Below are 16,209 nucleotides of genomic sequence, written 5' to 3'. Positions count from 1 at the left end.
TTGGCGATCACGGCCTTCTTATCATGTGACCAATATTTATATACTATCTCGTTTTACGAGATTGTAATTGTAATTAAAATATATAGCGCCCTATCAACATTAGTTCTCTAAAGCGCTTTACAAATGTGAGAGGAAAAGATAATATAAAATCGATGTGCACATACATGTGAATAAAATATTCATAGTGTCAGAATTAAAATGCATAATTATTATTATTAATATATAGCGCCTAGTGTGAAGACATAATTACCATAATGACATAAAAAAAAATTTAAAACAACCCCTAGGAATAATTAGATACATAGAAAGGACATAAGTATAACAACAAACTACAGTTCAAATAGCATCTGAAGGTGGGTTTTTTTTGGGGGTTTTTTTTTTTTTTTTTTTTTTTGGTACCCAAAAAAATTGTAACAGCAATGTAAGAGCTGTAATGTAAGAGCACTAAGTAGGCCTATGTAAAAAAAAAAAAAAAAAAATATCACAAATTAAAAGCTAATCTAAAAAGAGGCATTTTGAGGTCCACTTTAAAACTAGACAGTGAAGTACATTGTCTGCGTTTAAAAGGCAGAGAGTTCCAAAGACTTGATGCGGCCTTATCCAAACGTCGATCCCCATATGTTTTCGTATGTGTAATTTTCTCGTAATTTCGAGATAATTATCTCGTAATTACGAGATCTTTTTAGGAATTAACGAGACCTTTTTCGTAATTACGAGATCTGGGCCGGAATTCATAAACAGGCCCTGTTCTCGTGGAAGGTGAATTTATTTTTTCATATGATACTATAAAGGCTTTCGTACAGAAACGTCACATATGACCATACATTTCTGTAATACTGATAGATGCTGTATGCAAATGTATTTAATCTTTAAACCTGAGATTTCATTTTTAGATGTAAATCCTGATTGTATTTCAGAGCTATGAACTACCCTGGCTGTGATTTACAGAAAGAGAATCCCCATCTCTATAGGAGCTTTATTCACTCGACAGGTGTCGAATGACGAAATTCAATTTTTGTTTTTGCTTCCTTTTCCCCCTTGTTCTCAAAACGTGTTGCACAAAAGTTAATCACAATGCAAGTATGATAGAGGATAATAGATTGATCTACTTGAACTCATAAAGGTTTCAACATTGTTCGTTCTTTGAAGTATATAAGAACTTCCACAGCAACACATTTATGCAACACTGAAATTAGTAAGAGATATCACTCGCAGTATCATGTCATGATGTACAAACGTTATATGTTTTTGCTGTAATTTCTGTTCTATATACTTACAGAATAGTTCATTTTGTTTGGTACATTGGTTTTTGGATTGTGTCTGATTGGTTCAGTGGTTTCCGTCCAGACAAAGGTAAAAAAAAATATTCAAATATTTCATATTTTACCGTCTAGATTTGGTGGTAGATCATCTCATTCTATCACAAAAACTAGACAAATATTCATCATTATTACATTTTCTAATTTTTCCAACATTACCTCTTCCCCGAAATGGAAGAAAGGCAAATGTGGCATGTGCCGCTTCACACTAAGGCCCGCCTCCTAACCTTTGGAATATTTCAAATAAAGCAATTTTCTAGCCTCGGTTAGGACCTTATAACGCCCTTACCTGATTTAAGGCTCACGGTGGGGGTAGAAAGCACTAGTTAATACTTGACAGGATTGAATGGATATAGTGATGCCATTTATTATGTCTATACAAGCCAATCAGAATTCAATTAGTAATAAACAATGCCACTTTATTAATTTTTGATACATTCATTGTGTCTTGATCTGTATCAAAAGGGGAATATCCTTCTACCCTGTGATTTTGGTGCGTACGACATGAACAGCGACGGTGTCATCAAAAGTGAAGAATTTCTGAAGGCAACGGCAGGCATCGCTAAAATGCCTCCACAACAAATATTTAACCGTTTAGATTATAAAATACTTATTGTCTACACATGTCTGACAATGTTTTTTATATCATTGACGCCTTTGATATCTTTACAATTTGTAATGATAGCCATTTCCTCATGAATGCAATGAAGTTGTAAACAATGTGAGAATGAATCTTGATAAATGTAGTAACGGCTGAGAATTCCGACAAAATGAAAGTATAATGTAAATATTAAAAGAAATACACTTCATTTTTGAAAATACAATCGGATATGAACTGCTATGCTTTACTTTGGCACACTTTTCATGAATCCTAAGTGCTTAAAGTCCTTAATGAATAATGCTAAATACATTATCTTCTATATTTTTTCCCGTTTTATCTTATTTAAATGGTTAGTTTAAAAACACCACGTGGCAAAGAAGTATCGCAAGCCCTTTTACCATTCACTCGAAAAAACTTGAAGAGATATTTCTTAATTTAAAGAGATGTCTCTTTAAAATGAGAGATATCTCTTAATTTTAAGAGATACCTCTTTCACTTAGAGATATATCTCTTTTACTTAGAGAAACATCTCTTTCACTTAGAAAGATATCTCTTTTACTTATCACGTAGAAAGATATCTTTTTACTTTTAGAGATATATCTTACACTGAGAGAGATATCTCTTTCACTCGGATATGTCTTTCACTTTGAGAGATATCTCTTTCAATTAGAGAGATATCTCTTATACTTTAAGTTATGTCTCTTTCACTTTGAGAGATATCTCTTTTACTCTGGGAGATATTTTGATAGGTTAAAAAATAGGGTTACATCATATTAATGCCGATGCAACAGGGAATCACCGGGGGAAAACTTAAAGAGATATCTCTTTTTGAACATTTAAAAAGATATCTCTCTTTACATTGATAGAGAGATATCTCTTTGATAAAGATCTCTCTAGCATTAAGAGATATATCTCAAAGAGAAAGAGATATCTCCCTAGCGTAAAGAGATATATCATATTTCTTTTGTTAAAGAGATATTTCCCTAGCGTAAAAAGATATCTCTCTAACTTAAAGAGATAAATCTACAACCAATAGAGATATCTCTCTAGTGTAAAGAGATATCTCTCTTATTTAAAGAGATATCTTATTTTAAAAATAAATAGTAAAAGGGCTTGCCATAAAGAAGTATTCGTCGTTTCCAAATGATGAGGATATTGAAAAATCATTACATATGGAGGGGCCTCCGTGGCTGAGTGATTAGAGCATTGCGCTCAAAATCACACGGCCTCTCACCTCTGTCGGCGCGGGTTCGAATCCCGCTCGCGCCGGTAAATGAGAAAGTTTCCCAGTTTACTTTCGGAAGGTCGGTGGTCTCTTCCCAGGTACATTGTATCTGGGTTCTCTTTTCCACCAATAAAAACTGGGTGCCACCATTTAACTGAAAAATTGTTGAGTGTGGGAGAAAACATAAAAAAAACAACAACAAAAACAAAAAAAAATACATATGGTTGTAGTTTTCATTTCAGTATTTCCATATTAATCCACTGAATACTTTAATGACCAGTAAAGCTTCTGAAGTCAAGGAATTTCAGTTTTTGATGGCACTTCGATCTTTGAGAAGCAACCCGATTCGGAAAGAGAGAATTTGGGTTTAACACGGCCGCGAAACTTGTGCTTGTGAAGCGAGCATCCTAACCACTAGGCTGACTCGACCCATTTATATTAGTAAAAGTAATTAGCAAAATATGCACTCTTCTTCTTTCAAATAGTGATGAACATTATGACGTCTAAGGATTTATTACATGTGATATCTATTAACAGATAGGCTCAGATTGATGAATAAGTTCACCTTTATCCCCTTTCTTCAATAGAAAGTATTTAAACATAAATTTTCATACTGTCTTCTGCTTTATAGGTGACGGTAGTATAGTCTTCGTTGAATTCCGAATGATGGCACCAGGTCTTCAGAGAGATAAAATATTTGCTCCCTGCAAGCGTGTTTGTATTGGTGTTAGTTTCGGATAGATTCAGCAATCACAGGAATCTTCTATGGACATGGTTTAATGAAACAGTGAAATATCAATAAATGCAATTGAAAAGTGGTTGTTTCTATTTTTGTGTGATTATGCAATGCTTCTTAATTAGACTAGCAATTTCATGGTCATAACCACAGGCAAACATATCGCTTGGGTTCAAATCGTAAATTCGAACCCACGTGATACAATTGCCTTTTGTCATGACTGCATGATTGGGGCCGCTACATCCAAAGTAACGACAAAGCCCTGCATGGGTTAGTCAATTTTCTAGGTTATGATTAGATTCTTTAATTCCCCGATATCTCCAAAATTTTGCTTGTTTAGTAATTGTACCCAAGTTTTTATTAGGTGAAACCTAAGGGTACTTTTGATTGACAGTCCTTTCTGGGAGAATTTAAGTGGAATCCCCAAACAAGTTGATTGGGATTGCTGTTATGGAACAAGCCCTGCAAAGTAGGTGGTGCAGACAGAATCAAAATGCCATCAACAGTGTTTAAACGGAATGAATAGGGCATTTATAATGATAGGCATTTTAATTGTCACAAACATACGCACTTGAGTAAAAAATAATAAATCATTTACTTAATTAATACTTGTTATAATGCCTGTAGTAGGAAGTAAAAGAGAAAGCACCCCTCTTACTTTCTGAGGTAAATGGTGAATCATTTTTTATTCAAGTGCTTATGGTCACTAATGTGCTCTGCGTGGTAAGAAATGTTACCCCCTTTATTGTTTTGTATTTCCATCATTGTTTTTTGATACTTGATCAGTGCTGCCACGTTCATTATCCCATTTCACTTGATTTGCAGGGCAGTCAGGATTGCCATCGGTGCAGTTCCAAAACGGCCAAATTGAGTACGCCCCCAAAAAATTTCTCAATTTGAAATTGTGTAAGGTTGGCATCGATGAACTCAATGTACCGTTTAGTACCACAGTATCATGTAATTTCAAAAGCTGTTTAGAATGACAGAATTGAAAAAAATTAATAAATTCTTTGTTTATTTAAACTATATTAAACAAAACTGCACAGTTTTGAATATAAAATAGTCCTTTCTCCCTCTCTCACAATGTAGTTTGTTTAAACGTTTGCACCAGATCTTAAAAAGCATTGATCTCATTCCTTTGAGTTTGTAAGTTTGTCAGTTCTTAATGCTGTTTCACTCTTTAGTTGGTCCATATTTGAAAGATTTTTGTACACTGTCATTGCCTGTAATTAGAAAAATATCATTATATGATCCGATCTACAAAATTTTGAATTGATTGTTAAAGATTTTGTACAATATCATTGCTTGTTACGTTAAACTATAAAGTTCATAATTTGCTTGAATTCATCAATATTGTAGACTCACTTGTGCAACCATCCCTCCAACATCCCCAGAATTTGCTGGTAGAATCATAGTGTTATTTGTTTTGGCCAGTTTCCCAAAAGCATCCACATACTGCTCTGCAATACTGTATGACACAGCATTCATTCCATTCTATAATGAAAAAATGATTAATTATTACTGAGTTTTGTAGAATTCCAACATTTTTATTCTTAACCAAGTTTGATATTATGCATTCAGCAACCTTTCACATTAAAAACAAGAGGCCCATGGGCCACATCGCTCACCTGAGTCACCTTGGCCCATATCTGAAGACTTTCCATATATATTTGCATGTAAAACCTTAGTCCCTATTATGGCCCAAACTACCCTTTGCAAACTTGAATCTGCACTATGTCAGAAAGCTTTCATGTAAATGTCAACTTCTTTGGCTCAATGGTTCTTGAGAAGAAGATTTTTAAAGCTTTTTCCTATATTTGTATGTAAAACTTTGACCCCCCCACTTGTGGCCCCATCCTACCCCCCGGGGGCCATGATTTGAACAAACTTGAATCTGCACTATGTCAGAAAGTTTTCTTGTAAATATAAGCTTTTCTGACTCAGTGGTTATTGAGAAGAAGATTTTTAAAGTTTTTCCCTATATATTTGTATGTAAAACTTTGATCCCCCCTTGTGGCCCCATCCTACCCCCCAGTGCCATGATTTGAACAAACTTGAATCTGCACTATGTCAGAAAGTTTTCATGTAAAAATCAGCTTTTCTGGCTCAGTGGTTCTTGAGAAAAAGATTTTTAAAGATTTTTCCTATATATTTCTATGTAAAACTTTGATCCCCTATTGTGGCCCCCATCCAACCCCCGGGGCCCATGATTTGAACAAACTTGAATCTGCATTATGTCAGGAAGCTTTCATGTAAATCTCAGCTTTTCTGGCTTAGTGGTTCTTGAGAAGAAGATTTTTAAAGTTTTTCCCTATATATATGTATGTAAAACTTTGATCCCCCCTTGTGGCCCCATCCTACCACCGGGGGCCATGATTTGAACAAACTTGAATCTGCAATATGTCAGGAAGCTTTCAGGTAAATTTCAGCTCTTCTGGCTCAGTGGTTCTTGAGAAGAAGATTTTTAAATGACCCCACCCTATTTTTGTGATTATCTCCCCTTTGAAAGGGACATGGCCCTTCATTTGAACAAACTTGAAAGCCCTTCACCCAAGGATGCTTTTAGCCATGTTTGGTTGAAATTGGCCAAGTGGTTCTGGAGAAGAAGTCGAAAATGTGAAAAGTTTAACAGACAGACAGACGGACAAAAAGCGATCAGAAAAGCTCACTTGAACCTTCGGTTCAGGTGAGCTAAAAACTTCAAAATCAAGAAGAACCAGGCTCCATGACCACAAAACTTGAGCATAGGTCTAAATTTTGCAGCCCTTCACCGGTAATGATGACATCTCCATAAGAGTGAAAAATTCTCGACTGCGACGTTAAACAATATACAATCAACAAACATAAAACTGATTTCCCAGAGAAGGTAAGATTCGACAGGATTTACTGCAATACATATAACACAGAATAAAGTCTTTAGGTTATTTAGCCTGACCTGTTGACTGATGGCTTCTGCTACTTGAGTGACTGCTTTTGCCTTGGCTTCAGCCATAAAACGAATTGCCTGTGCTTCACCTGGAGTTCACAATAAATCATTTATTGATAAAAGTATCTGGAGTTTTTTCTGAAATATTTTTGGGGGAAATCCCATGCACACGTGTGTGCATGGGATTTTAATATTGATTTTAAAAATAAATACACACACACAAATGTATCTCAGTCTGTATGGTGACTTAATGCTATTTATAAAACAGTATTAATAGATGCCCAGAATATGAATCAAAGAATTTGGCAAGCACTGTATATACTGAGAAGAACATTTCAACAGCATTTCAAGAATTCAAAATATACATGTATTTTTAAGTATTACAACAATTTAGTGTTTACCCACATTAAACATTTCTGTGATGTACTAAATTCATACCAGTTGCAATATTAACTTGTTCTATTTGGAAGGCCTCGGAGTTGAGAATCTTTGCTTTCTTTTTGCCTTCGGCTACATTTATCTCTGCCTCCCTGATACCTACAGAGAAAACAGATGCAAAACTATTCCCATAACTCATAAATACACTGTATTCTATCATTTTTCACAGGAATACAGTATATGTACATGTAATGATTGTAATGATGATTTATAGGTGAATACCGTACTATTTATTTTCCTATGGTCGTTTTCCAAAAATACCCCCTGTACTTTATTATCAGACATTATCTTGGGAGTACAGATTCATTCTGTATGTTTCGTGTGAAATTCAATTTCGGAAGAGAGGAGAGGTGAGAGTAAACAAGAGAAGAAAAAAAATTCACGTCCTTCATATCTACTCAGATGTGAGACTTACTGGTACAGGAAATAAATGCATACAGAAAACTAAATATTTCACAAAAGATTAACAGAGGAACTGATAGCTGTAAACTGATAGGGTTACACACCTTCAGATTCTAAAATACTAGCTCTCTTTTTCCTCTCAGCTTCGACTTGCATCTGCATAGCCTCCTGGATCCTGAGTGGAAGAGTCATGTCTCCTACAGGATTAATAAAAGAGTCAAGTCTCCTACACGATTGAGAAAAGAGTCAAGCCTCTTACAGGATTAATAAAAGAGTCAAGTCTCCTACACGATTGAGAAAAGAGTCAAGTCTCCTACACGATTGAGAAAAGAGTCAAGTCTCCTACACGATTGAGAAAAGAGTCAAGCCTCTTACAGGATTAATAAAAGAGTCAAGTCTCTTACAGGATTAATAAAAGAGTCACGTCTCCTACACGATTGAGAAAAGAGTCAAGTCTCTTACAGGATTAATAAAAGAGTCAAGTCTCCTACACGATTTAGAAAAGAGTCAAGTCTCCTACACGATTGAGAAAAGAGTCAAGTCTCCTACACGATTGAGAAAAGAGTCAAGCCTCTTACAGGATTAATAAAAGAGTCAAGTCTCTTACAGGATTAATAAAAGAGTCAAGTCTCCTACACGATTGAGAAAAGAGTCAAGCCTCTTACAGGATTAATAAAAGAGTCAAGTCTCTTACACGATTGAGAAAAGAGTCAAGTCTCTTACAGGATTAATAAAAGAGTCAAGTCTCCTACACGATTTAGAAAAGAGTCAAGCCTCTTACAGGATTAATAAAAGAGTCAAGTCTCTTACAGGATTAATAAAAGAGTCAAGTCTCCTACACGATTGAGAAAAGAGTCAAGTCTCTTACAGGATTAATAAAAGAGTCAAGTCTCTTACATGATTGAGAAAAGAGTCAAGTCTCTTACAGGATTAATAAAAGAGTCAAGTCTCCTACACGATTTAGAAAAGAGTCAAGTCTCCTACACGATTGAGAAAAGAGTCAAGTCTCCTACACGATTGAGAAAAGAGTCAAGCCTCTTACAGGATTAATAAAAGAGTCAAGTCTCCTACACGATTTAGAAAAGAGTCAAGCCTCTTACAGGATTAATAAAAGAGTCAAGTCTCCTACACGATTTAGAAAAGAGTCAAGTCTCCTACACGATTGAGAAAAGAGTCAAGTCTCCTACACGATTGAGAAAAGAGTCAAGTCTCTTACAGGATTAATAAAAGGAGTGTTGATAAAATGGGTATTCAAAACCGGACCAGGCCAGGTCACCTTTATAACCCAATTTATTTAGTTTTCTTCATTGATAAATCATAAAAGAGTCATGTCTCCTACAAGATAAATAAAAGATTTTTTCTCTGTAAGTTAATATCTTCTGATATCACAATTCTGGCTCATTTGTTTACAAAGCATAACTGTAGGGCATTCTTATCATAGTTCCTTGTTGTACATTAGAAGTCCTTGTCATTTAGTGGAAGCCATTCTCATTTTATCACAGTCTCCTGGTGTACACTAAAATTCCTTGAAGAACTGACTCAGACTATACTGTATACTTTGTATATGTAATTTTCTTTATTCTGACATTGGAGCAACATCATATTGCAGGTTGCACTGTATCATCATACAAACATAAGTATTTTTATTCCATGTTTACTCCTTTATCCAGTGGATATCACACATTCCATAAATTTTAATTATTACATGTTTTCCTATGCCATTTGTGACGTCACAAACAAACATTAATTTTACATAGTTTATAAAATATCAGAAAGCAAAATCCCTAACAATACAGTACCGTAAATGAATAACCATGTTTGTGTGTGTTAACATGTGATAAAAAGAATCTCCCATGATTTGTGGTTTGATATGATTTATATCCTACACGTGTGTTTTCAATCCCCTTACCATGTCATGGGGATAGAGAACCTCACAACTCATTGAATATAAATCATATCAAACCATGGGAGATCCTATATGTATTTACATCTTTATAATATATTTTTTAATTACTAGCTAAAGTACACTGTATATCTACTTACTTATTTCATATCGTAAACATGATATTCCCCAGGGTTCAGATGCTTTGTTGATGGAATCTAGAAATGGTAAAATTAAGACATACATATATAAAGGTAATCTTCCATTTTTGACATGTCTATTAAAGTAATTCAATTAATTTAGATTTTCTATGTATGACACTTACCCACAATATTCACATTCAAAATCTCTCTTTCCCTGAATACAGTGTCTAATGTAATTTTTCCTATTTCTGATCTCATGGTAGTCTGTGCTAATTTCTTGATGGCAAAGTCAGCATTTTCTACATTATAACTACACTGTAATTTAAAAAAAATTCAGTTTTTAAGAATATAAGGACACTGTTAAAATGTCTATTTTGGTCCACTCCCGACTCTGTACAAATCTTCGTACTGGATGGTACATAGACAATTTTTTTTCATATCATATAGTTACTATTTACATTAATTTGTTACTCCTGTAACAGGAAAGGAGAAAATGTAATGGACCAGACCGGAATTCGAACCCGGGCCCCCTGAATCTCTAGTCAGGTGCTCTACCAACTGAGCTAACTGGCCACTGGTGATCGAACCCGGCTGACCGCTACATTCCTCCCTCCTTCAATGTCTTCACACCTGAAGACATCAACCCAGGATCTTTATCCCCTGACAGGCATTTTCACCTTTCAGTTCCAGGGGCTGGTCTACGGCACCAAATGTAACAGGAAGGGAGAAAATGCAACGGACCAGACCGCGATTCGAACCCGGGCCCCCTGAATCTCTAGTCAGGTGCTCTACAAACTGAGCTAACTGGCCACCGGCGATCGAACCCAGCTGACCGCTACACTCCATAGGCATGCATGGATTTTTCCAAGGGGAAGGGGAGTAACCCTGGCTTTTTTCTAAAGGGGATATCAACCTGTAATAGGGATTTATTTTATAAGTGCCAAGAAATAGACAAAAACTGTATTTTTGACCAATCTCAGGGAGAGTCCAGAACCCAACCCCCTGCCTCCCCTTGGATCAACACTTAAATGCACTCCAGAAACCAAGTCAACTATAAGAAAGATACTTACGAAATTTAAGCTATAATAATAAATTTATTTCAGTCGCTTGGGCAACAGTACACAAAACTTGAAAGGCTCGAATTTTAAGAAATTTTCAACCACCTTAAAAATGATATTCAATGTATAGACAACTTCATGGCTTACCTTGTAAGGATCGAATACTTTAGTGTATAACACCCCATCTAGTCCAAGTGTAACATTATCTGTGTGGAGCAAATGTAAAATGAAAAACCAAGTTGAATCCTGCACTGAATATTATATAGACACATATTTCAGAAAAGAAAAGTGAAACAGTAGATTGAAGAAATAATGAAGGATGTACATGTATACCTGATGTTACAGAAACAGTAGACTGAGGAAATAATGAAGAATGTATACCTGATGTTACAGCAGCCTGTTCTGGTACCTCTGATGCCACTTCCTTTAAAGACTGTACATATTTGATTTTATCAATGACTGGTAAAATCAAGTTGAGACCCTGGAAGAAACATACAAGTAGTACCTCAATGAGTTATTTTACATCTTTAATTTCATTTTTCACCTGCAGGGTTGATATCTAATATGTACTGTACTTCCAAAGCAACCAAAATGTACAGTCATCAAAAACTACAAAACTTAATAATCCAAGTATTTTTATTTCATTCTTCTTTTCATTACATATTTTGCAGAAATATAAAATCTCTTATACACTTACAGGGTTTAATATTCTGTCAAACTTTCCAAACCTCTCCACAACCCATGCTTCTTGTTGGGGCACAAACAATACTACTGTGTTCATGGGTAAACTTCTAGATGAAAATGTCATGTTTTGACTCCATTGGTTTGGATATGTTTTCCTCTGAAATTTATTGTATATAGTTTTATAACATGGATCCAAAAAAATTTCAGGTGGAGGACCCTGGCATATATGCCCATCTGTCTGTCTATTAGTGACAAAATCCTTCAATATTGCTTGTAAAAGAGAGTTCATTGATATTTGTGAGTGTAATCCTTGTGAGATGACTTCTAATGATGCCACTATGTTTCTTTTTAAACCTTATGACCCCAACTTACTACTGTAAAAATAAAACAGCACTTCTAAATTATGATTATTGTGAAGGCTATGATATTTAGTTTATGTTTTTCATTGTGTCATGGCCTTTCCAGCACTACAACATTTTAAATTCTTTACCATTATTCACAACCTAAGTAAATACCATTATTTACAACCTAAGTAAAAAAGCAAAACCAATTTGCCATCCCTCGTATATAATAGCTAGGAAGTGTTGCATCACTCATATCTAAAACCCTGAGTCTGCATTCAAGAGAGAGAAGGTAGTCATCTTACATCTCAGTAACTTATTAATCTTCTGACATAATGAGTCTTCATTGGCATGGAATAAATAATCACCACCATACAAGGAACAAACCACTGATCATAAATGCATGTCAATCAAAATAACAATGGGCCTGGTTTTCCTAAGAAATGGAATATTTTACGATTATTTTCCATTTTCAATTCTCAGCAGAAGACCTCTTTATGCCTTCATTACAGGTGCCCTCAGGCCAGTCTGGGAGATATCACATGTATGGATGTGCAGTGTGCGAAATTAACCATGGACCGATAGACAATGTCTATAGAAAATCGAGTCGGTCTATAATGATCAAAATAGCTATAGACCGACTTGTCTATAGGAATTCTGAGTAAAAAAAATGGTTCACTGCCGCTTATTAAACATATATGAGAAGTGGGACCAGTTCATATGTAGTATGATGATGTTTCTGTTCACCCCTTAGATGTAATAAAATGTTCCACAATGTAATTACAAATCATTCGAATCAGATTATTCCATTTTCAACAGGGGGGGTCAATTTGATATTTACTTCAATGTACGTCATTTTCGTGCAAATTCGGAATGTCCTTTTTGAACGGTTTTAAAAATATGTGGAAGGTGAACACACTTGAATCAAACAGAAAGCGGTCAGTACAACAAGTTCCAGCAAGGCTAAAGTCGCAGAAAATCATGAGAAAATGAAATGTAGTAAATGTGACTTAGATGAAGGATCAGGCAGTGAAACTAAGCTGGAACAAAATGAAAAAGAAAATGAAATTCTAATTGAAAAGCTTGACGTGCATGAAATTGAAAAAGAATATAATTAAACTATGAACAAATTACCAAACCCAATTTGTGTCTATTATCTATTTTTAAATAACAATGAATATTGCATGATAAATTTCGGTCTATAGGAATTTGTTGTGGTCTATAGGAAATAAAATGACTATAGATCGAAACTCTATAGGACTTTAAAGTTAGTTTCGCACACTGGATGTGTTATGTATTACATGTACCAGGGAAGAAAGAACCACTTTGAGCAATGAGGGGGCATTAAATTTCATGTTTAACATGAAATCACCATTCAGTACAACTACATACTGTAAATCTCCCATGGTGTTTCTAATAATATATTTCTTGTGCACTTGCGCACATCCACCATAAAACATCATTCAATCATGCATTAGAAAATCATTGTGTTCTCCTTAAATTGAGTAGGCCAGTATTCCTTTAATACCCATATATAACTATAATAAGTCGAAATTGTCAAAGCATATTATTTTTGATAGTTTATCATACTGACAAAATATTGGTCTTGCTTTAACATTGAACAAAATACTGTTTAATAAGGCACGTATACCTTTAATTTTACATTTCCACTAAAATTCAATAATGCTATTTAAAAGGAAGGCCGGTACCAGCCTATAGATCGAACTTAGCTAGTAAAAATGGCCAACTTTGCCTGTAATAACAACGGATGAAGAAGTGAGGGGCAAGCCTCCATCTCTACCCCTAATGCTACATAACTGCAATGCAGGTCAAACTGTGCAATGTAAAATGATATACATAAAATTTTATTTTTAAAAGATTGGTTATCGAAAATGTTGATCAAAATCAATAATGAAGAATTGATGATAAGTCGAAAACTAATATTTACAGTCTTTGTTACATCATGACCAAACATTGCCTGCGAAAAAATATATCAGAGTTATGAGTATATAACGTATATGAGCATGTCCTAATTTGAGAGTAAAGAAAGTAGTTTTTGATCAGAAATTCAAAATTTTAATAACATAATATTTGTACATTTTTCAACACAATCAAAACTCAAAAGGTAATACCGAGCGAAGCTCAGACGGGCCAAAGGCCCGTCCGCGAAGCAAGGCTCTAAAGGTAACATATATGTAAAAGAAAAAAGTCAAAATCAGCAAAAGAAAAAGAGATAATCTCTATATACGTTCACTGAAATTTTCGTGATCCATATGGGCGCCGCCATTTATTTTTTCATTACCTGCTTCAACAGTTATTCGTGTTTTATTTTGAATGCCAATAATAGAAGACTCTGACGTGCAATTCGTAATTTAAACACTCAGTTTGTTCAAAGTGAATAGTACAATTATCATTGTAACAGATTTTAGCAAATAAATACATATAAAACCGTAATACGACTAAATAAATGAACGAGTTCATGAGTTTCTTTGAATAAGAATATCAATCTCTACCCAGAGTTGTCGTTCCTTGCACTCACTTACACCTCTGTCAACGTCTCAAGGGTTTTACAAGATTTTTGTAAAATGGCACGTATGCTCAAATAAAGTATGGTTTTGACTTCAGTTACAAAAATATACATAAATAAATAATTATTGAGCAGGTGTCAAGTCTTTTTGTGACACAAGAAGCATTGATTTGGGTTGAAACATGGATATTGGATAGTTCTATTGCACCAGGCCTATACACAGGTACATGAAGAATATATAGTAATGGGGAAAAATCTACAAATAGTTGCTTATCCTACATTTTCCCGATATTTTATAAGATAGTTCTTCGTTTTATTAGCCGTAAAAAAGGTGGATTTACATGTGGAATAACATTGCTTATTTTGAGACGTTAACAGAGGTGTAAGTGAGGGCAAGGAACGACAACTCTGGGTAGGGATTGTAAGAATATACGATAAAATTACGATTACTTTTTTACCATTTTGAATTTATTGGTTTTTTGTTTAGTTTTAACGGCCTTTTTCATTGCATACGGAATGTATTATTGTTGTTTATAATTGTTTGCTTTGAAAAAGAAAAAAAAGTCGAGGCTAAATGTGACGTCACAATGCACAGTTTACGTTGCCTTGCGTTTTATTTCCTGCGTTCAATGAATAGGCGGATCATGTAAAACTGCTGTCCCCATATAAACTCCTTTAATGAGATGTTACTGGGTGTTTAGCAAAAGGAAAATTCATTCAAAATATATATTTTTAAATGAATCATAATCTAGCCACCGTACTTAACGGAATTATGATTACCACTTGGGAAACGGAGTTACGTACATGCTTCGTTCGGTCCAACGGTCACACCGTATACATATTAACAAAATGATATATTTCAATTTTCGTTGCATCGCCACCATTCCATTTTAGAATCCCCCGAGCTGAGGATGATGTAAATTTCAATGAAATTTCGTCGACAACTCATTCTGTCAATATATTCACTGTATCTTTTAGTTTTAACAAAGTTCTTATCGATATTATATAACGATGTGGTGTTCAAAATATACACATTGAATCTGAACATGAAATGAACGGTATCATTGGCTAGTCTAACGTCGTAACATGTACATACAAAAAAGCCTTTCCCAAAGTTACGTAAGATACATAAAACGTCATATCACATTATCTGACTTAATTTGTTTGGTTAAAATATCCCATTTTTAAAAGAAATACATATAACATGTCGTCACAAACCTGTAAAATTCGAATACTTCGTGAAATGCAAACCCTCGACATGGTTAATCTTCGATGACAAATGACCGGAAATGGATAGATTCTACATAATTTTAAAACCTTGCATGAAAAGATCGGGCCTTTCCGGCTAGCTCGAAAATATTCTCAAACTTGTTCTGATTTGCCTGCTTGGAGCAAAAAACGAGTGCAGTCCACTTGGCTAGTGCTTTTGAGCTAAGGATAATAAAGGCGCTTTTCTGCTTGCCGAAAGGCCCGAGAATGTGCGGTTGGGAACTGGGCTCCGTTAAGATCGTATCGACTACGTAGAACTATGAAATTGTACGAACATCTCCAGACAAGCCCTACATAGGGAGAACAAATGTTAATTCATTCTGTGCATAGGTAGCAAATGTAGCTAAATTATCTTGAACGCTTACCCGGACTGTGTAATGTCCTTTGTGTCCTAATATTGACTTGATAGAGCATATCTAATGAAATAAAAACCTTTTAAAAGCAATAAGCTGTAACTGACGGTATTTTTCAATTACCCAAATATGCACCAAATTAACACCTACCGGTAAAACTATATAATAACCAAAATCTGATGAAAAATTAAGCAAAATAAACAAAGGGATATCACCAGAGAGCATACCTACAATGATCGATTCGTATAAACCGCCATAGTCTCGTACGCCATCGTTGTAAACTCGGACACGGGAACGATGATTGC

The 16,209-nt window shown here is 34.9% G+C and overlaps 1 protein-coding gene across 1 annotated transcript; it reads right to left on the bottom strand.

The window, feature by feature from the left end:
• Nucleotides 1-4,879: 4,879 nt before the first annotated feature.
• LOC125651562 (stomatin-like protein stl-1) lies at nucleotides 4,880-15,582 on the bottom strand. Its single transcript, XM_048880218.2, has 11 exons — nucleotides 15,501-15,582; nucleotides 11,428-11,571; nucleotides 11,112-11,211; nucleotides 10,878-10,936; nucleotides 9,855-9,987; nucleotides 9,691-9,747; nucleotides 7,752-7,844; nucleotides 7,246-7,344; nucleotides 6,817-6,896; nucleotides 5,247-5,375; nucleotides 4,880-5,104 (listed from the first exon to the last, which is right to left on the bottom strand). Exons 1-11 carry the CDS (start codon nucleotides 15,540-15,542, stop codon nucleotides 5,012-5,014), a joined length of 1,029 nt encoding a protein of 342 aa, XP_048736175.2. The 5' UTR covers nucleotides 15,543-15,582; the 3' UTR covers nucleotides 4,880-5,011.
• Between the last annotated feature and the right edge of the window lie 627 nt (nucleotides 15,583-16,209).

The sequence above is a fragment of the Ostrea edulis genome, chromosome 5 (assembly GCF_947568905.1).
Source record: "Ostrea edulis chromosome 5, xbOstEdul1.1, whole genome shotgun sequence".
Taxonomy (NCBI): Eukaryota; Metazoa; Mollusca; class Bivalvia; order Ostreida; family Ostreidae; genus Ostrea; species Ostrea edulis.
This window is presented reverse-complemented; position numbering and strand designations above follow the sequence as displayed.